Source organism: Oncorhynchus nerka, linkage group LG24 (genome assembly GCF_034236695.1).
Source record: "Oncorhynchus nerka isolate Pitt River linkage group LG24, Oner_Uvic_2.0, whole genome shotgun sequence".
NCBI lineage: Eukaryota > Metazoa > Chordata > Actinopteri > Salmoniformes > Salmonidae > Oncorhynchus > Oncorhynchus nerka.
Window position 1 is genome coordinate 80,217,999 of NC_088419.1, and position 23,596 is coordinate 80,241,594.

The following is a 23,596-nucleotide window of genomic DNA, read 5'->3' on the forward strand; positions in this document are numbered from 1 at the left end:
GTTCAGTAGCTAGCTAGCTCTTGCAAGTAAGTAACTCATATCATGTCATTGAGTTGAATTGCCAGACAAAATGTGTTTTATGTACAGCAGCTTTCATCACCAACATTGAAGCTAAATTTATACAATTATACACAAAGCAACATTTTAATGACTGAAATACAGATAATCCACATCAACAGCCTTTGGACCATAATACATTTTTTGCAAAGGAATGCATTTGTTACTGAATGTTTGCTAGATGGCTGCCTGTGATAAGCATTGCTTGACTGACCTTTTAAAGGCCTTTGAAATGAAATGTCATGTACATTGAATTCAAGTTAGGGCATTTCCTCTACATTTTAGACAGGCATGGTATTGCTAGTGTTCATGGTTATATTCATATTCAAAATCTCTCAAGTTCCTGAGCTGACATTCTAATGATCCATTCACTTTCTCTAGTTCTACATCTCACAAAGTAGATATCCTAATCATGGAGTCAACATTCATGCCTTTATGTACGGCAATTGCAGAAGTCCGATTGTATGCTCATACATTACTTTAGAAACCATTTCTCATTTCAATAATCGATCAATCCGAAGCCAATAAACAAAGGGTATGATGATGCACGGATGGACTGCGGACGAAACTCAGGTGGCTGGCTATCTCAACATTGTGACATGCCCATCATTGGCCCTCGAAATGTAAACAAAACTACAGTATACACTTGCATACAGGTACCATAAAGAGGTAGGAAACATAGCACAGCAGTCAGGAGTTTAGTACCCATATATTTCTTAAAGCAAAACAATCTATTGTGATTTTAGGCTACCCTATGCAATGCAGTACAACCTTGAGTATAACACTAATAGCATGTCATTCAGTGAGTGAGTGTTACTAAGACCCTAATCTCACCCTTCTAATCAGTCTGGAAATATTGCAGTATATTTTTTATTTGTGTGAATAAACAAACACATGATGGAGCAATTGAATGAGAATAAAACTGAATTAATTAACGGAGAGCTTAATACCAAAGGAAAATGTTCTGGGTACATGTTAAATTCATGCAAAATTGTAGAAAATAAGAATAGAAAGTTTTACATTGAGTTTTACATTGATGAACTACACTGTTTAATAGCAGCAGTAAAGAGCAATGAAAGGTACTAATGCTTGAAGGGTGAATTGTTACTAACGTAGAAAATAAGATGGAGATCATGTCCTATTTAAGTGAAATGTATTTCAAATTAACCTGCAATTCAGAACAACCTACAGTATATATAGCCTTGGCCTAAACATTGCTATCAAATGTTAGCTGTTCAAAAAGAGGCAGTTGCAGCGATCTCATCCTTCAAGAGCATTAGCTTTTATTAATGAAAAAAAGTTGAGTTGGAACCACAAAGAATTCAATAGACATGGGGGCTTTACAAACTCCCCTGTCTAGGGCTTTAAAAGAGGGGCCATGGGCACAAGTACAGAACACTTCATTTTTTGGGTGGGGTCCCCATACACAAAACTGGCCGAGGTAAAGATTGATTAAACGAAAAAGACAGTCTCAGTTTTGATGTTCTCAAATTCAGGTTGTTTGTTCAAGATGAATACTGTGAAATACTGTGAAACTCAAATGATTGAAAAAGAGCAACATCAATAGAGTAAATAATAAGAAATACATTATGTATAAACTAAGAACAACATTTTGATTTGTAAAGTCAAGTAGTTCAGTATTCTTTTTAGATTGAGACAACGAAGTTGCATTGACCCACTGGATTGGTCAGCAAAGGCAGATAATCTGTGTAGGGCCTGAGAAAATGTTCCCTTTAACTCAATAAGAGCATGCTTGTAGCAAATAGCAGTTACTAACACTTCACCTCTTACGGAGTCTCTCTATGGTGCGTCAGAATGTGTAACGAGGGACTACAGTACCTTGACAAGTGAAAAGATCTCCATCTATACATAGAGCAGGCTCAGTACTATGTATGGCAGGCACATGTCCTGTATTTAGTTTTGCATCTTGGTTCTTGGATAGTTTCCAAAGTAATAGTGTGTGTGTGTGAGATAGTTCCCTCTAACATATCAAATCTGTCACGCGTCCTCCCTTCCATTCCAATACAACAACAGTAAAGACAGACATGACCAATCAAAAATGCACTGACCACTGAACGCACACCAACGTCTCAAGCTCAACCCAGATGAACCATCTTCCTCCTTATTTATTCACATCTGTAAACTCAAATTTAATCCAGAAGAAATCATAAAAATAGATAAATAAATAAAAGAACTGCTGCACCTTTGACCTGAAACAGTTCCAAAACAAACAGCTAATCCTCTTCCTCCCTTTTCAAAAATGTCATCCTCCAGTACAAAAAAAACTATATCAAATGAAGGTCTTGCAGCTTCTTGCTATAGAAATAAATCATTCTGGTTTTTAAATACAGTGTTGCGGACAGGCAGTAGGTAGGTATGTACAGGTGAGCCCTCTCCTCTACCATCGATCCCTTGCGCTGAGAGAGGGACGGTGCAGTCAGTGGGGCCGACTGCTAGACTCAGACACCTGCCGTTTACGGGGAGTACCGTAACCATTAAGGCTGCTATTCAGGCGTTTGGTCAGACCACCGTTCAGAATGTCCTGGATGTGCTGAACTATAAGGTTTATGGCAACTGTAAGGAGAGGGAAGAAAGCATTCAGAGGGCATTGAAGGATAATCTCACAAGGTTTTCCATTCCTCTCTTATCCAGATAAAATGAAAGCAGAACAAGTTCCAGAATTTAAAAGCATCACAATTTCACTAATAAGGCCTGCAAATAAGTGAGAAATCTACAATTGACCTTGCCATTCCAAAACAGAGACAGTCAAACATTCCCAGGACAAAACAGTCAATCTAGTCTGATTTCCATAGCATTTCACACCATCTATCTCAGAACAGAAGAGCCATCACTTACAGTCACATCAGCCTTTAGTAAGTTTACTATCGCAGGGTAAGAGACTGCACTGATTACCAACGTAAATAACAGACTATGGGGAGCAGTGTGCCAATAATGAGTCCGTTTGTCACATACCAGCATACTTGCTTGCTCACATAAGGCAGCCATCTTAAGAAACAAGTCAAAAACTCACCAAGATTATCTGCTCCTCTGGGAATGATCACATCAGCGCACTTCTTGGTCTACAGATGGTGAAGAAATAAATATGATTAGCAATACGATCTGAACCAGGGCAAGGGGGTTCAATACCTTTCAAGAGGAGGTCCATCCGTGCAACAACTAACAATGTGGCAATATCATAGCTAGGTACTCACTGGCAGACAGAACTCCTCAAAGGCAGGCTTAACAAAGGTGATGTATTGCGTTAGCACCTGCTCCAGATCCCTACCTCGCTCGCCGATGTCTCTGAGCACTGGGGAGGGAACACAGAACAGGAATGGAGCTGTCAGTATGATTTTTACGGGATTCTTAAGAAGCTAGTAGGCGTCTACATCTTTTGTCTGTAATGTCTTTTCAATATATGTCGGACCCCAGTAAGACTAGCTGTCGCCATTGGCGTCAGCTAATGAATATTGTAATAAATCAAAATCATTCATGTCCTCCAGGCCCGATATTGGAAGCCCACTGCTGTCTTTTAACAATTCACAAGTGTGAATTCACATGTTTGATGCATTTCACCCAATGAAATGGGAAATATATGTCTACATATATATATATATATATATATATATATGTCTATCGTTTTACCTCTGCGTGAGAGCCGTGTGTCTGCGTCTGTGTCCACAAACAGCTTCATCTGGAACAGGTCCCTGATCTCCTGAGAGTAGAACATCAAGATGCCCTCGAACAGCACCACGTCTGCTGGGTACACCATCACCACCTCCTCCTTCCTGATACACACCCACCGGGGAGAGGACAATGTGTATGAGGTGTGTGTGTGTGTGTGTGTGTGTGTGTGTGTGTGTGTGTGTGTGTGTGTGTGTGTGTGTGTGTGTGTGTGTGTGGACCACTAACCTGGAATGGGTGACAAAGTCATACACTGGGATTTGCACAGTTTTGCCCTCCAAGATGTCCCACAATGTTTTCACGATGAGCTCGTTGTCAAATGCATCTGAGAAGAGGAAGAGAGAGGACAAAGGAACTCAGAACCATGGTGTGTCTGTGTCTCCATGTCTGCTGGTGCCACCGTGCCAGACCATAGGATCTAGATATAATCCCCACAAAGAGATGACATGTGGGATAGAATACATGCTGATATGGCTGGCAGATGCATGCTGGCCAGCCAACAATATATGCCAGAATCAGAGCTAGCCAGCCAGCCAAGACTGGCTAAGATATATCACACACAGCCAGTCAGTCAGTCAGTCAACCAGTCAGTCAGCCAAGACTGACTAAGATATGACAGCCAGCCAAACACAAAGCCAGACTGCAATGACTAAGACATAGGTTGTGTCCGAAAAAGCAAACTATTCCCTATTTAGTGCACTACTTTTGACCAGGGCCAGGGCCCATACAGTATCTACCACACTGTCTGAGACAGACGGCTGAGTATCTACTCTGAGACAGACTTTCAACACAGCAGTCTATCGCTGGCCATCAGGGGACGCAAGGCAGGACATTCAGAAACCTTTGGTTCTCCCCTGGAATTCTGATCATTCTACTTCTAAGAACTGGAGGGGAAAGCCAAACAGAAGTATTCCACATTATGAAACTCATTTGAGTAGAAACAAAATCATGCAACCATTTGTTTTCAATGAGAGAAGAGCAAGGGGAAGTGAGAGTAGAGTCATCTTTTACACTGGAAACCAAGAGATACAGTACCAGTCAAAAGTTTGGACACATTCAAGGGTTTTGCACTTAGCTTTCATCAAGGCAAAGGGTGGCTACTTTGAAGAATCTCAAATATATTTGGATTTGTTTAACACTTTCTTGGTTACTACATGATTCAATATGTGTTATTTCATAGTTTTGATGTCTTTACTATTATTCTACAGCATAGAAAAGAGTAAAAATAAAGAAAAACCCTGGAATGAGCAGGTGTGTCTAAACGTTTTACTGATGCTGTAGCTACATTTGGTCGTTGGTCAAATATTCCATACACAAATAAAAATAAAAAAGGGTAACTATTTAGCAACTGACTATTTAGTAACTATTTAGCAATGTATCCAGATGTATAGATAAATAAATAGATGAGCTAAATACCTGGGTGGTCGAAGTTGAACTGTCCCTTCAGTGCCTTGGCCTTCTGGTCCGGAGTAAGGACCCTATAGAAGCTGTCTTGGCTGAGAATGGCCACCTGGCGCTGGTGATGGTCAATCTTGTTCTGGCCAAGCAGCTCCATGATCTTACCGCAGACAGAACTCTGGCCGGGGGAAGAGGAGGATGAGGGGGAGGAGAAGAAATAGAGAGGATATCAAGTTATTAACAGTCTGTCTGGTTGTGATCTGAAGTAAGTTGTCATGTGTTCATTGAGATTTGGAGATAAAAGCATGTCAAAAATATGAATGTGTCATAAAACATACGTTGATATACCAGACTATGACAGAGATGGATGCAGTATATTAGAAGACACATTTGCAACTATGCACAAAAGCTCAACGTGTGGTCACCTTGCCTGACTACAATATGCACGGTTAAGACCGTAACATAAATTAACACATGAAGTCCAAACCAGACATTAACATGTGTTTGCTTTGTAGTAAAACCAGACATTAGCATGCGTTTGCTTTGTAGTAATTTCCTATAGATAAATGTAGAAAATTTGTGCAGATAAGAAATGCAGATAAGAAATTATTTAACCGTTTCACATGTAGAGCCTCTAGCCCTGCTCAATATGCCTTAACCAACCATTCAGTTTCACATCCCACATATGCGGTGACATCACCTGGTTTAAACGTCTCTAGAGACAATATCTCGCTAATCATTACTCAATGCCTAGGTTTACTTCCAATGTACTCACATCCTACCATAACTTTGTCTGTACATTATGCCTTGAACCTATTCTATCGTGCCTAGAAACCTGCTCCTTTTACTCTCTGTTCCGAATGTAATAGACGACCAGTTCTGTTAGCCTTTAGCCGTACCCTTATCCTACTCCTCCTCTGTTCCTCTGGTTATGTAGAGGTTAATATAGGCCCTGCAGTGCCTAGCTCCACTCCTACTCCCCAGGTGCTCTCATTTGCTGACTTCTGTAACTGTAAAAGCCTTGGTTTCATGAATGTTAACATTAGAAGCCTCCTCCCTAAGTTTGTTTTATTCACTGCTTTAGCATACACTGCCAACCCGGATGTCCTAGCCGTGTCTGAATCCTGGCTTAGGAAGACCACCAAAAACCCTGAAATTTAAATCCCTAACTACAACATCTTCTGACAAGATAGAACTGTCAAAGGGGTCGGTGTTGAAATCTACTGCAGAGATAGATCTGGATAGTAAGACCGAACTCTACAGGCTGTACCCAAACAATTTGTGCTTCTACTTTTAAAAGTCCACCTTTCCAGAAACAAGTCTCTCACCGTTGCCACTTGCTATAGACCACCCTCTGCCCCCAGCTGTGCCCTGGACACCATATGTGAATTGATTGCCCCCCATCTATCTTCAGAGCTCATGCTGCTAGGTGACCTAAACTGGGACATGCTTACCACCCCGGCCATCCTACAATCTAAGATAGTTTGTGTGAGATTGAGGGCATCTATCAATGAACCCACCAGGCACAACCCCAAATCCGTAAACACGGGCACCCTCATAGATAACATCCTAACCAACTTGACCTCCAAATACACCTCTGCTGTCTTCAACCAAGATCTCAGTGATCACTGCCTCATTGCCTGCCTCCGTAATGGGTCTGCGATCAAACGACCACCCCTAATCACTGTCAAACTCTCCCTAAAACACTTCAGCGAGCAGGCCTTTCTAATCAACCTGGCCCGGGTATCCTGGAAGGATATTGACCTCATCCAGTCAGTAGAGGATGCCTGATTATTCTTTAAAAAAGTGCCTTCCTCACCATCTTAAATAAGCATGCCCCATTCAAAAAAATGTAGAACCAGGAACAGATATAGCCCTTGGTTCTCTCCAGACCTGTCTGCCCTTGACCAGCACAAAAACATCCTGTGGCGTTCTGCATTAACATCGTGCATTAACATTGCCCCCGTGATATGCAACTTTTCAGGGAAGTTAGGAACCAATATGCACAGGCAGTTAGGAAAGCTAATTGTTGCCACCCCTATTACTAGCCTGTTTAACCTCTCTTTCGTATCGTCTGAAATTCCCAAAGATTGAAAGCTGCCGCAGTCATCAACCTCTTCAAAGGGGGAGACACTCTAGACCCAAACTGCTACAGACCGATATCTATTTTACCCTGCTTTCCTAAGGTCTTCGAAAGCCAAGTTAACAAACAGATTACCGACCATTTCGAATTCCACGATACCTTCTCCACTATGCAATCTGGTTTCAGAGCTAGTCATGTGTGCACCTCAGCCACGCTCAAGGTTCTAAACGATATCATAACCGTCATCGATAAGAGACATTACTATGCAGCAGTCTTCATCGACCTGGCCAAGGCTTTCAACTCTGTCAATCACCACATTCTTATTGGCAGACAAAAGCCTTGGTTTCTCAAATGATTGCCTCGCCTGGTTCACTAACTACTTCTCAGATAGAGTTCAGTGTGTCAAATCGGAGGGCCTGTTGTCCGGACCTCTGGCAGTCTCTATGGGGTGCCACAGGGTTCAATTCTCAGGCCAACTCTCTTGTCTGGATACATCAATGATGTCGCTCTTGCTGCGGGTGACTCTCTGATCCACCTCTACGCAGACAACACTATTCGGTATACTTCTGGCCCTTCTTTGGACACTGTGTCAACTAACCTCCAGACGAGCTTCAATGCCATACAACTCTCCTTCCGTGGCCTCCAACTGTTCTTAAATGCAAGTAAAACTAAATGCATGCCATTCAACTGAACGCTGCCTGCACCTGCCCGCCCGCCCAGCATCACTACTCTGGACGGTTCTGACTTAGGTATTTGTTGTTGTCCACATATTCTAGGTGTCTGGTTAGACTGTAAACTCTCCTTACAGACTCACACTAAGCAACTCCAATCCAAAATTACATCTATAATCGGCTTCCTATTTCGCCTCAAAGCATCTCTCACTCATGCTGCCAAACATACCCTCGTAAAACTGACCATCCTACCAATCCTCGACTTTGGCGATGTCATTTAAAAAATGACCTCCAACACTCCACTCAACAAATTGGATGCAGTCTATCACAGTGACATCCGTTTTGTCACCAAAGCCCCATATACTACACACCACTGCGACCTGTACGCTCTCGTTGGCTGGCCCTCGCTTCATACTCCAGCAGGTATATCTCACTGGTCACCCCCAAAGCCAATTCCTCCTTTGGCTACCAGTTTCCTTCCAGTTCTCTGCTGCCAATGATTGGAACAAACTGCAAAAATCACTGAAGCTGGAGACTCATATCTCCCTCACTAGCATTAAGCACCAGTTGTCACAGCAGCTCACAGATCACTGCACCTGTACATAGCCCAACTGTAAATAGCCCATCTACCTACCTCATCCCCATTCTGTATTTAATTATTTATCTTGCTCCTTTGCACCCCATTATCTCTACTTGCACATCTATCACTCCGGTGTTTAATTGCTATATTGTAATTACTTCGCCACCGTGGCCTATTTATTGCCTTACCTCCCTTATCCTACCTCATTTGCACACACTGTTTATAGACTTTTTCTACTGTCTGTTTCTTTATTCCATGTGTAACCCTGTGTTGTATGTGTCGAACTACTTTGCTTTATCTTGACCAGGTCGCAGTTGTAAATGAGATCTTGTTCTCAACTAGCCTACCTGGTTAAATAAAGGTGAAATAAAATAAACATCCTCTATGAAATGCTGTTCTGGAACATGAATTGTGGTCCACCTGACATTCCTTTGCATGTAATATTTCTTGGTATCATACCCCACAACAAACGGAAGAGACTAAACTATCAGTAGAGCCACCTGTTCATCAGACAGTGTTTTTTCTTATTCTGACAAACTTTACAGTTGCAGTTTAGGAATTGTGTATGTGTGTATGGCTGTCTGCGTGCCAGTGTGTGTGTGTGTGTGTCCATGAAGTCTGTAGGGCCCAGGCTGCGAATTATTAGTTAAATGGATGAGAGTGTGACCAGGACTGGTGACAAGCATTTCAGCTGGCAGCCAGGGAGTAGAGCTCAGAGATGAGAGGAATGCTCAGTGTGGATTAAACACACAAAGAAGGCCAATTATAGTCCCATCAAAGAAGGTATTGTTGCACAGCCATCTTGTGATACCCCTTCTTCTTTTACATCCTTGAACTATTCCCTCTGAATGTAGAATCATTTATAAACTTGTATTGACTCTACAGACACATGTATTCTGCTTTATCTTCTTGAAAATATCTTTACCCTGTCAGAGCTCTTTCCAAGGAGGCACTTTTGTATTCTTCACTGATGGCTAGCATGCATTTTCCCCTTCGCTGCAATACATGCATTTTCCCTTATGCAGGTTCACCTAGGCCTATTGTCTGTTTCCAGTTATCTCTGTTTTTTTTATCTCTGGTAGGCCTGAAGTAAGCAGTTAGATTATCATAACAGTTGCCTGGTGGCACGTGTAGGTTCAGTGGTCTACGAATAGTGCCTTGCTATTGACTGACTGACATCCTGTTGTCTTCTCTGGTGTGTCTCAAGACTCAATTAGGGTCAGGGCCACCTTTGGGGCGGCAGGGTAGCCTAGTGGTTAGAGCGTTGGACTAGTAACCGAAAGGTTGCAAGTTCGAATCCCCGAGCTGACAGGGTACAAATCTGTCGTTCTGCCCCTGAACAGGCAGTTAACCCACTGTTCCTAGGCCGTCATTGAAAATAAGAATTTGTTCTTAACTGACTTGCCTAGTTAAATAAAGGTAAAATAAATTAAAGGGACATTTCAAAAATGTTCTACTTCATATTAATCATCTCCAGCAACACATCAACATATGTGAAAATGGCACATTTCTGTTTAGTAGTAAAAATATGGAGGAAGATAAGTGTTTCCAGTGACATCAACCAATTAGTAAATGGGACAATGTGTGCATGACCCCCTTACAAACAGGCCCATTTTAAACACATTCTTGCCTGATATGCCTTTTATACCTCCCGTGGACATGCCAGCATGCTGGTGACGAGTGGTAGTAGTGGTGTGCAGATGTGGTTGGGCGTTTATTTTAATAAATCCATTGAATATACACCATCAAAATGAATCCATTATTAATTTGTTTAAGCAGATCCTAAGAAACATTCCAAGACTAATAAAATATTTCAAAAGAACAGAAATGTATATTTTGAGTTTAATTAGGCATTACGGGTCTGTGCAGCCATGGCTGCCCCATCCAAATAAATATCATTTGTTTGTTATTTTGTTCATTAAAACAGACAAGAAACACCTATTCAATCACAGTCAACACACATATTTTATGTTAAGAATATTATGGAATATAATATTATGGAAGATATTTTCCTGACAACTTGTGTCACGTGAACATGTGGAACCGCTTTCATATAAAAAAGTGATATTTTGCTTTTTTAAATCCACGTTTCATTGCCTTCCTACCCCCACTCCACTTTGTTAGGGAGCAGGCACAGGGTTTTATCTTCTCTCAGGGAGACAGTGGAAAAACAGAACACAAGACATAACATTAACTTCCTTCAGAGGGGCCGGGGGGTTAACAACATTTCTGAACACCTGCCAAATGCCACCTGTCAAATGACTCTGCTGTTTCAGTCAAAATAAGGTTACCTAAAAAAGATGTCCTAAAAATTGGTTAATGTAAACAAGCCTCGATGCATCTGAAAGGTCATAACAGTTTACCTAACCAGACAGACAATTGTGAATATTTTCTAGACTAAGACAAAACACAGTGGGCTAGATAATACAGATATCACTTTATCACTTTATAAATCATAGTATGACTTTGGCATGGTTGAATTCGGCCTACTGTGTCTTGGGGAGAAAAAAAAACATTTATTTATTGAACCATGACTAACAGTAGCCTACATTGGAAAAGAAGCAGCTGGCTGATGTAGGCCGAGCCTTTATTATATATAGAATATACTAGATGACTGACAGGGGGCGCTGTTTTGAAGTCACTGCATCCCCATTTTACTATTCCCCCACCATTGTAAAAAAGATTTTGAAAGCTATAAAATGCATTTAATGTCTACATTAGTTTTGCCACATTTATTCAATTGCAGTCACTTTAATGCATATACCTTAAATTATGTCAGCTAAACATAGGACTAAAAAATAAGAATACAGAAAATACATTTTCCTTAAAGTAGTTTTTTTTAAGAGAGTAGGCCTGCTAATGTAACTGTCCCCACAATAACAAAACCATTTCCCTTTTTCAACTTTAGGTTTTATGGGTATTGTGACACCTCCGCTATGGGGCTCTATAGGAATTGATGGTATTCTACAATATTTCAATTAGAGGTCAAACAGGGAAATGGTTCTAATTGTTTTTCCACCGTTCATTTTTCCCCATAGGGGATTTTAGAAACACTTAATATAAGGGATGTGTTCTTTGTAGGCTTGTTTTTCCACCCTTCATTGGGATTTTAGAAACACTTAATATAAGGGATGTGTTCTTTGTAGGCTTGTTTTTCCACCCTTCATTGGGATTTTAGAAACACTTAATATAAGGGATGTGTTCTTTGTAGGCTTGTTTTTCCACCCTTCATTGGGATTTTAGAAACACTTAATATAAGGGATGTGTTTTTTCCACCCCTTTGTTTTAGGCTTGTTTTTTTTCCACCCTTCATTGGGATTTTAGAAACACTTAATATAAGGGATGTGTTCTTTGTAGGCTTGTTTTTCCACCCCTCATTGGGATTTTAGAAACACTTAATATAAGGGATGTGTTCTTTGTAGGCTTGTTTTTCCACCCTTCATTGGGATTTTAGAAACACTTAATATAAGGGATGTGTTCTTTGTAGGCTTACTCTGGAGTGACATTTTGATAACCATGTAAATCTCTTTCGGGACAAGGTGACTTTTATCAATATATTCGGCTCTATTTACTCTGATTTGAAAATGCTAAATAGCATCAAAGACTACAAATCCCTGCACCTCACCTCTAGCTGACATCTTTGCTAACTATTGTGTCAGTTTAAAACTTTCACAAGACAGTTCACAGAATTTACAATTTAAATGTAGCCAATTTATTCATTACTACATTTAGCTAACATTAGATAGTTAATCCAGAGATTCTTACATTTGCCTCTATTGGGCAGGCTCGTTCAGATCATCATGACATATGTAGTTCTTTATGATAGCCACATTAGCAGCTAATTAGCATTTCATTTGTTGGGGATTTATTATTTATTTACCCCGGACGACGCCAGGCCAATAGTGCTCCGCCCTATGGGACTCCCAATCACAGCCGGTTGTAATACAGCTTGGATTCGATCCAGGGTGTCTGTCGTGACACATCTAGCACTGAGATGCATTGCATTAGACTGCTGCGCCACTCGGGAGCCGATTGATAATATATTGATAAAATTCATCACCTTGTTCGTAAGATATTTACATGTTTATCAAAACGTCACGCCAGGGTAAGTCTACATGAAACATAGCCCTTATTTTAAGTGTTTCTAAAATCCCCTAAGAAAAATGAATGGTGGAAAAACAATTGGAAAACCATTTCCCTGTTTGACCACTATGTTATGATTATTATGACTATTATTATGACTAATCTATGGAGGACTGAGTCTTCAGAGGAATACCAATATGGCAGACCGGAGGCTTCAAAACCTCTCATTGGCCAATACATAGCAACTGAAATCTAGTGTTCATATACATTATTTGCTGTTACACTAGAATGGGGTCAGTGGCACAGTAATGTGTATTAATGGCGAATATGCAGTGTTTTTACTGATCGCCAGGCACAATCAGTTGGTCTTGTTGACGCAGTCAATAAACAATAACACTTAGTTGGATAACTGTATGGCTCTTATGAATAACAAACAATTAGTTCGTAACGGATTGTATGTGAATGTCACCGCCAAGATATTTGTCGGGAGAAGACACCGGCTTTGTCCTTCGATCGCTCACGTAAACTGTTAAGATTTCCGTTAGATTTCCCAACCCCCACGATGGTCACTGTCTCCGAGCGAGCGAAGAGTTCTTAGAAACAGCAGATAAATTGTTGCTACTTGGATTTCTTTCTTTCTACATTATAGAGTGAGAATGACAGCCATCCAAGATTCCATCGGATGGAATGACCAGCAGCATTAGCCAGACAGCTGTGACATGCCTCCCAACAAAAGGTGCTGTAAGGCTGGGCTATATTTTAGATAGGCCGATTAGCTATAGAATATTGTACAGCCTACATTGACATGATATGTAAAAATAATATATCCGAAAATACAGGATAAAAAGGGGCCATCTTTGTTATGGATTTTCTGTCTGGGTTGTCATTAATACCCTTTCTGAATTTAAATAATAATTTAAATATTTCTAGTCATAATAGATTAATCGTGAAATCCACGTATCGAGGAGGTTTGTGGAAATGTTGAATTATTTGTACACTATTTGATAGGGCTATTAGGACAGTGGGCTAAATTCTTGCCAAACAGTGGCCTATACCTATCATCTTAACCAACTAATGTGTTTCCTGAAATTATTAGAGAACAAACTAGCTTTGAAGGAACAAATGTGACATTCATTCATTGGTCTATCATGAACCACGCGGTCAGTGCGTTCTCATATTTCAACCACGTTGACAATTCCATGTCACTGTTTACAGGCTAGAAAAACGGGACATTTGTAATTCATAGACAATCTTAATGCCAACCTTGCCGCTGGCAGTCCCTCCTGCTACCCCGATGAGGAAAGGTTGCCGTGTAACGTTTTCGACTTGACTGTCCAGTCTTGTCTCGCTGTCGCCTGCCATGCTTGCTATAAACGCATACTGACGCACGGAGGTGGTTTTGCCTCTCGACTGCGCTCCTCCCTTTTTTCAGTTGTGCATTTGCTTTGATGCTCTGAGTGTGCGTGGATTTCAATCCAGTTTTTTTGTAGCCTGCTTGAAATGCAGATCGTTTACATAAGGTTTTACATGTTTTTGAAATGATCAGAACTCTATGTATCAGACAGGCCTATCGCTACATTTGATTGTCAGCTCAGACACATTTACAATAGTTGTAGTGTGTGTGTGAGAGAGAGAATCCCTCCCCCTAGAGACAACTGCGACAACATAACGGTAGGCTTCGAGGGGACTCCTACCATAGGTACACCTATAGGTCATCCCTTGGCATTAGTACTACTTCATCACTGACCTCAACCAAGAGTCTCTCTGAGCGTTCAGTCAGTCCACTGTCACCCCCATCAGATCACAGCAAAATCACAGTCTACTTGAAAAAGCAATACACATCTTAAAGGCATCAAAGCCAAATGAACTGAATAATATTTAGAAATGCTATAGTTGGAAGGAAAGTAGTGTGGAAACCTACAAAAACAAACAATTGGGCAACAACAAATTCAATCCCTTTTAGACAACTTTCTGGACAAAACATTTCACTGTAACAGTGAAGGTGTAAACTTGGCAGTAGAAAACCTAAACAGTATATTTGACCTCTCAGCTTCCCTATCAAATCTAAACAATTCAAGCAGACAACCTAAGAAAATTAACAACATTGACAAATGGTTTAATGAAGAATGCAAAAACCTAAGAAATAAATTGAGAAACGTATCCAACCAAAAACAAAGAGCCCAGAAAACCAGGGCCTACGCCTTCACTATGGTGAATCACTAAAACAATACAGAAATACACCACGGGGAAATAAAGCGACAGCATGTCAGAAATCAGCTCAATGTAATAGAAGAATCCATATAATCTAACCACTTGGAACACACTAAAACAAACAACAACAGGAAGTGTTATCTCTCCAAAACAGAGATGTATAGATAATTATTTTATTTAACTAGGCAAGTCAGTTAAGAACTAATTCTGATTTACAATGACGGCCTACCGGGTTAACTGACTTGTTCAGAACAACAGATTTTTGCTTTGTCAGCTCGGGGATTCAATCCAGAAACCTTTCGGTTACTGGACCAATGCTCTAACCACTAGGCTAACTGCTGCCCCAAAGCACTTCTCCAATTTGTTTGTCTCTATAACAAAGAACAAACAGCAAAAACATATACATGATCAAATACAAATCTTAAAATCAACTTTTAAAGATTACCAGAACCCACTCGATTCTCCAATTACATTGAATGAACTACAGGACAAAATAAAAACCCTCCAACCCAAAAAGGCCTGTGGCGTTGATGGTATCCTAAATGAAATTATAAAATATACAGACCACAAATTCCAATTGACTATACTTAAACTCTTTAACATCATCCTCAGCTCTGGCATTTTCCCCAATATTTGGAACCAAGGACTGATCACCCCAATACACAAAAGTGGAGACACATTTGTCCCCAATGACTACCATGGGATATGCATCAACAGCAACCTTGGGGAAATACTATGCATTATCATTAACAGCAGACTTGTACATTTCCTCAGTGAAAACAATGTACTGAGCAAATGTCAAATTGGCTTTTTACCAAATTAACATACAACAGACCACGAATTCACCCTGCATACCCTAACTGACAAACAAACAAACCAAATCAAAGGCAATGTCTTCTCATGCTTTGTTTATTTCAAAAAAGCTTTTTATTCAATTTGTCATGAGGGTCAGCTATACAAATTGATGGAAAGCGGTGTTGGGGGAAAAACATACATTATAAAATCCATGTACACAAACAACAAGTGTGCTGTTAAAATCGGCAAAAAACACATTTCTTTCCACAGGGCCGTGGGGTGAGAGAGGGATGCAGTTTGAGCCCTACCCTCTTCAACATATACAGTGCATTCGGAAGGTATTCAGACCGCTTGACTTTTTTCCACATTTTGTTACGTTACAGCCTTATTCTAAAATGGATTAAATAAAAACAATTCCTCATCAATCTACACACAGTAGCCCATAATAACAAAGCAAAAACCGTTTTTTTTTTTTTTTTTTTGTGCAAATATATTAAACATACAAATAAAATAAAATACCTTATTTACATAAGTATTCAGGCCCTTTGCTATGAGACTCGAAATTGAGCTAAGGTGCATCCTGTTTCCATTGATCAACCTTGAGACATTTCTACAACTTAATTCCACCTATGATAAATTCAATTGATTGGACATGATTTAGAAAAACACACATCTGTCTATATCAGGTCCCACAGTTGACAATGAATGTCAGAGCAAAAATCAAGACATGAGGTTGAAGGAATTGTCTGTAGAGCTTTGAGACAAGATTGTGTTGAGGCACAGATTTGAGGAAGGGTACGAAAACATTTCTGCAGCATTGAAGGTCCCCAAGAACACAGTGGCCTCCATCCTTCTTAAATTGAAACAGTTTGGATCCACCAAGACTCTTCCTAGAGCTGGACGCTTAGGCCAAACTGAGCAATCGATGGAGAAGGACCTTGGTCAGGGAGGTGACCAAGAACCCGATGGTCACTCTGACAGAGCTCCAGAGTTCCTGGGAGAAGGGATAACCTTCCAGAAGGACAAGCATCTCTGCAGCACTCCACCAATCAGGCCTTTATGGTAGAGTGGCTAGACGGAAGCCATTCTTCAGTAAAAGGCACATAACAGCCCGCTTGGAGTTTGCCAAAAAGCACATAAAGGACTCCCAGACCATGAAAAACAAGATTGATTATTTGGCCTGAATGCCAAGCGTCATGTGTGGAGGAAACTTGGCACCATCCCTATGGGACTGAGAGACTAGTCAAGATTGAGGGAAAGATGAACGGAGCAAGTAATGAGATCCTTGATGAAAACCTGCTCCAGAGCGCTCAGGACCTCAGACTGGGGGCGAAGGTTCACCTTCCAACAAGACAACAACCCTAAGCAAAACAGCCAAGACAACACAGGAGTGGCTTCGGGACAAGTCTCAATGTCCTTGAGTGGGCCAGCCAGAGCCAGGACTTGATCCCAATCTAACATCTCTGGAGAGACCTGAAAATAACTGTGCAGCGACACTACCCATCCAACCTGACAGAGCTTGAGAGGATCTGTAGAGAAGAATTGGAGGAACTATGTTAATAAAGGTGTTCAAGCTTGTATCATCATACCCAAGAAAACTCGAGGCTGTAATCACTGCCAAAGGTGCTTCTCAAAAGTACTGAGTAAAGGGTCAGAATACTTATGTAAATATAATATTTCAGTTTTTTTAAATTATACATTTGCAAACATTTCTAAAACCTGTTTTTGCTTTGTCATTATCGGGTGTTGTGTGTAGATTGATGATGGGATAAAATAAAATAAATCTATTTCAGGTTAAGGCTGTAACCTACCAAAATTTGAAAAAAGTCAAGGGGTATGAATACTTTCCGAATGCACTGTATATCAAATAATTGGCGAGAGCACTAGAACAGTCTGCAGCCTCCCCTACTAGAAGTTTGAAGTCAAATGTCTGCTGTTTGCTGATGATATGGTGCTTCTGTCCCCAACCAAGGAGGGCCTACAGCAGCACGTAGATCTTCTGCACAATTTCTGTCAGACCTGAGAAAAACTGGCCCTGACAGTAAATCTCAGTAAGACAAAAATAATGGTGCTCCAAAAAAGGTCCAGTTGCCAGGACTGCAAATACAAATTCCATCTAGACACCGTTGCCGTAAAGCACACAAAAAACAATACATACCTCAGCGCCACAGGTAACTTCCACAAAGCTCTAAACGATCTGAGAGACAAGGCAAGAAGTGTATTTTCATTTTTTGACCTCTTTCCCCCCAATTTCATGATATCCAATTGGTAGTTACAGTCTTGTCCCATCACTGTAACTCCTGTACAGACTTGGGAGAGGTGAAGGTCAAGAGCCATGCATTCTCCGCAACACAACCCTGCCACAGGAGTCAATAGAATGTGATGGGACATCCTGGCCGGCCAAACCCTCCCCTAACCTGGATGACACTGTGCCAATTGAATTAGGCCGATAACCACTAATTATCCAAATCCAGAAAAGAGCAATTACAGTTGAAGTCGGAAGTTTACATACACCTTAACCAAATATATTTAAACTCAGTTTTTCACAATTCCTGACATTTAATCAGAGTAAAAATTCCCTGTCTTAGGTCAGTTAGGATCACCACTTTATTTTAAGAATGTGAAATGTCAGAATAATAGTAGAGAGAATTATTTATTTCAGCTTTTATTTCTTTCATCACATTCCCAGTGGGTCAGAAGTTTACATACACTCTATTAGTATTTGGTAGCATTGCGTTAAAAATGATTAACTTGGGTCTGTCACACTCATCGTAATGATTAGACCAAGCGTGAGTAGAGTTCCACATGTTTTTTAATAAAAACCGAAACTCAGCAAAACAAAACAAACAAGCACAAACGAACCGTGAAGCTACTGGACTGTGCACTCAGGCAACTAAATGTAGACAAGATCCCACGAACACAAAGGGGAAATGGCTGCCTAAATATGATCCCCAATCAGAGACAACGATAAACAGCTGTCCCTGATTGGGAACCATATCAGGCCAACATAGAAATACAAATTCACCTAGATGATCCACCCAAGTCACCATCATGCCCCAACCAACACAGAGAAAAAAACAACTTACTATGGTCAGGGCGTGACAGGGTCAAACGTTTCAGGTATCCTTCCACAAGCTTCGTACAATACGTTGGGTGAATTTTGGCCCATTCCTCCTGACAGAGCTGTTGTAACTGAGTCAGGTTTGCAGGCCTCCTTGCTCGCACACACTTTTTCAGTTCTGCCCGCAAATTTTCGATAGGATTGAGGCCAGGGCTTTGTGATGGTCACTCCAAAACCTTGACTTTGCTTTCCTTCATCTATTTTGCCACAACTTTGGAAGTATGCTTGGGGTCATTGTCCATTTGGAAAACCCATTTGCGATGAATCTTTAACTTCCTGACTGATATCTTGAGATGTTGCTTCAATATATCCACATAATTTTCCATCCTCATGATGCTATCTATTTTGTGAAGTGCACCAGTCCCTCCTGCAGCAAAGCACCCACACAACATGATGCTGCCAGCCCCGTGCTTCAAGGTTGGGATGGTGTACTTCGGCCTCCCCCTTTTTCCTCCAAACATAACGATGGTCTTTATGGCCAAACAGTTCTATTTTTGTTTCATCAGACCAGAGGACATTTATCCAAAAAGTAAAATAATTGTCCCCATATGCAGTTGCAAACCATAGTCTGGCTTTTTTACGGCGGTTTTGGAGCAGTGGCTTCTTCCTTTCAGGTTATGTTGATATAGGACTCGTTTTACTGTGGATATAGATACTTTTGTATCTGTTTCGTCCAGCATCTTCACATGGTCCTTTGCTGTTGTTCTGGGATTGATTTGCACTTTTCGCACCAAAGTACGTTCATCTCTAGGAGAATGTGTCTCCTTCCTGAGCGGTATGATGGCTGCGTCGTCCCATGGTGTTTATACTTGCATACTATTGTTTGTAGAGATGAAGTGGTACCTTCAGGCATTTGGAAATTGCTCCCAAGGATGAACCAGACTTGTGGAGGTCTACAATGATTTTTCTGGGGTCTCGGCTGATTTCTTCTCATTTTCCCATTATGTCAAGCAGAGGCACTGAGTTTGAAGGGAGGCCTTGAAATACATCCACAGGTACATCTCCTATTGACTCAAATTATGTCAATTAGCCTATCAGAAGCGTCTAAAGCCATGACATAATTTTCTGGAATTTTCCAAGCTGTTTAAAGGCACAGTCAACTAATATGTATGTAAACTTGTATGTAAACTTCTGACCCACTGGAATTGTGATACAGTAAATGATAAGTGAAATAATCTGTCTGTAAACAAATCAAATCAAATGTATTTATATAGCCCTTCGTACATCTGCTGATATCTCAAAGTGCTCTACAGAAACCCAGCCTAAAACCCCAAACAGCAAGCAATGCAGGTGTGGAAGCACGGTGGCTAGGAAAAACTCCCTAGAAAGGCCAGAACCTAGGAAGAAACCTAGAGACAAACCAGGCTATGAGGGGTGACCAGTCCTCTTCTGGCTGTGCCGGGTGGAGATTATAACAGAACATGGCCAAGATGTTCAAATGTTCATAAATGACCAGCACGGTCAAATAATAATAATCACAGCACCAGCACCTCAGGGGTAAATGTCAGTTGGCTTTTCATAGCCGATCATTAAGAGTATCTCTACCACTCCTGCTGTCTGGGACAGGTAGGATGTCCGGTGAACAGGTCAGGATTCCATAGCCGCAGGCAGAACAGATGAAACTGGAGCAGCAGCACGGCCAGGTAAACTGGGGACAAGCAAGGAGTCATCATGCCAGGTAGTCCTGAGGCATGGTCCTAGGGCTCAGGTCCTCCAAGAGAAATAGAGAAAGAGAGAATTAGAGAGAGCATACTTAAATTCACACAGGACACCGGATAAGACAGGAGAAGTACTCCAGATATAACAAACTGACCCTAGCCCCCCGACACAAACTACTGCAGCATAAATACTGGAGGCTGAGACAGGAGGGGTCAGGATACACTGTGGCCTCATCCGATGATACACGCGGACAGGGACAAACAGGAAGGATATAACCCCACCCACTTTGCCAAAGCAAAGCCCCCACACCACTAGAGGGATATCTTCAACTACCAACTTACCATCCTGAGACCAGGCCGAGTATAGCCCTATAGGAGAAAGCCCTGCCTCCAGCTGTTTGCTTAGAAATTCTAGGGACAATTAGGAGGCCTGCGTCTTGTAACCGTAGCGTACTTGTAGGTATGTACGGCAGGACCAAATCGGAAAGATAGGTAGGAGCAAGCCCATGTAATGCTTTGTAGGTTTGCAGTAAAACCTTGAAATCAGCCCTTGCCTTAACAGGAAGCCAGTATAGGGGGGCTAGCACTGGAGTAATATGATCAAATTGTTTGGTTCTAGTCAGGATTCTAGCAGCTGTGTTTAGCACTAACTGAAGTTTATTTAGTGCTTTATCCGGGTAGCCGGAAAGTAGAGCATTGCAGTAGTCTAACCTAGAAGTAACAAAAGCATGGATACATTTTTCTGCATCATTTTTGGACAGAAAATGTCTGATTTTTGCAATGTTACGTAGATGGAAAAAAGCTGTCCTTGAAACAGTCTTGATATGTTCGTCAAAAGAGAGATCAGGGTCCAGAGTAACGCCGAGGTCCTCCACAGTTTTATTTGAGACAACTGTACACCCGTCAAGATTAATTGTCAGATTCAACAGAAGATCTCTTTGTTTCTTGGGACCTAGAACAAGCATCTCTGTTTTGTCTGAGTTTAAAAGTAGAAAGTTTGCAGCCATCCACTTCCTTATGTCTGAAACACAGGCTTCTAGCGAGGGCAATTTTGGGGCTTCACCATGTTTCATTGAAATGTACAGCTGTGTGTCATCCGCATAGCAGTAAAAGTTAACATTATGTTTTCGAATGGCATCCCCAAGAGGTAAAATATATAGTGAAAACAATAGTGGTCCTAAAACGGAACCTTGGGGAACACCGATATTTACAGTTGATTTGTCAGAGGACAAACCATTCACAGAGACAAACTGATATCTTTCCGACAGATGAGATCTAAACCAGGCCAGAACTTGTCCGTGTAGACCAATTTGGGTTTCCAATCTCTCCAAAAGAATGTGGTGATCGATGGTATCAAAAGCAGCACTAAGGTCTAGGAGCACAAGGACAGATGGAGAGCCTCGGTCTGATGCCATTAAAAGGTCATTTACCACCTTCACCTTCAAGTATTTACTCTGAGCATTATAATAACTTATGCAAAATGGAAAAGGGAACAATAGGAAAAGGTCGCAGAGCTACAACAACAGCCCGTAACAAGACAGCAGAAGATATAATCGTTGATGAACCCGAAATGGATAATGCTAACGCAAATAAGATAGCAGCAGCAAAATAATTTCGTGAGGTGATGAAGGAGGAATTGCGCGAAGCACTCACAGGCCTACGAGAGGAACTTCAAGAAGATCTAAGAAAATAACTAAATGAGTTCAAGAAGGACATTAACCAAAAACTGGAAGAAAACAAATTAGAACTTCACAGCATATCTACAAGAATGGGGGGCGCAGAACAGCGCATTGGGGAAACGGAAACATGGAACTCCGCAGTCAAAGAAATCCTTGAACAGTCACTGATAAGCCAACACGCACTACAGACAAAAATGACAGAACTTGAAGGTTTCTCACGTCGAAACAACATTAGACTTTATAACGTAGTTGAGGGCGTAGAAAAAGACTCTATGCCCAACTTCGTGGAGGGTCTATTCAAGGGCATACTTGAATGCGACACTGACCTGGGAATCGAGAGAGCACACCGAGCTCTGGCCTCAAACCCCCTCCCCAGCGGCGCCCCACCAAGATCCATAGTAGTACGGTTCCTAAAATTCTCAGTCAAAGAGAAAGTCTTACATGCAACCTGGAAAAAACCTGTTAACTTCCAAGGCCAAGGAGTGTTTGATCATGACTACGCGGGAGAGGTACTGAAAAGAAGGAAAGAATACGCCCCCATTAAGAAAGCACTTAAAGAGAAGGGTATTCGCTTCCAAACACCATTCCCGGCAAAAATGCATGTATTTCTGGAAAATGGCCCGGTTACATACGAGCATGCAGACGAGGCGGCTGAGGACCTGAAGTCAAGGGGCTTCCCAGTGGAGTATACCGCCAGGAGAAAGGCGACATCACCAGTGGAAAGACTCGAGCAAGCTCTCCCATGGATCATTGTTGACAAGCAGGGTCATGGAGAAAGAGGGAAACCATCTCGGCGAGAGGACGTTCACATCCGAGAGAGACTCAGGCATTTCCAACGGGAAGATGTAAGACACTGAACCGGATTTAACATAATTAAAAATTACCACAAGCTGTTAAGACTTTGGGTTGTTACGGTTGACATTGCAATAGGTCAAATATGTCCCCTATTTTCCCCCAATGCTGAACAAGGGTGAGTAGCCAAAAGCATGTGTTCTTTACGAACACACTAAGTAGCGTCACATTAATAACATAAATATTAGCTAAGGATTAATGACACATTGACAATGGGGTGACAGAAGGGCATATCAAGGGGAGGGTTCATGATTTGAAAGCATGACCGATATAGTTTTCACTTGTAATTAACCGATGTGTATAAGCTACGAAATAGGCGCCCTTATTATTTTCGGTTCCACCAGGTCTTGTTTGTGACTACATCACGCATTTTCATATCTGAGCGAGGGGCCTATCCTGCGGACAGGCTCATCCCCTCAAACCCCAGAGGCAAGAGACAGTCCTCTGACATGTGAGTCCAAATACCAAAGTATTTTCCAACTTTGGTTTACTTTATTATCGTTCTTGATGTTTTGTTCATTTTTAGGTTCATGATAAGCAGACAGACATGGTGCACAGGTTTTTTTGTTTATATCGATGCATCATCGGGAATTTAAGGTCATACGTCTCAATGTAAACGGACTGGGGAGTGACATCAAGAGAAGTAAGGTCATCACTCTCAATGTAAACGGACTGGGTAGTGCCATCAAGAGAAGTAAGGTCATCAGTCTCAATGTAAACGGAC

The 23,596-nt window shown here is 41.3% G+C and overlaps 1 protein-coding gene across 1 annotated transcript; it reads right to left on the reverse strand.

The window, feature by feature from the left end:
- Positions 1 to 1,317: 1,317 nt before the first annotated feature.
- Positions 1,318 to 13,979, reverse strand: LOC115108627 (uridine-cytidine kinase 2-A-like). Its single transcript, XM_029633182.2, has 7 exons — positions 13,820 to 13,979; positions 5,158 to 5,317; positions 3,970 to 4,066; positions 3,703 to 3,845; positions 3,270 to 3,367; positions 3,089 to 3,137; positions 1,318 to 2,631 (listed from the first exon to the last, which is right to left on the reverse strand). Exons 1-7 carry the CDS (start codon positions 13,916 to 13,918, stop codon positions 2,495 to 2,497), a joined length of 783 nt encoding a protein of 260 aa, XP_029489042.1. The 5' UTR covers positions 13,919 to 13,979; the 3' UTR covers positions 1,318 to 2,494.
- Between the last annotated feature and the right edge of the window lie 9,617 nt (positions 13,980 to 23,596).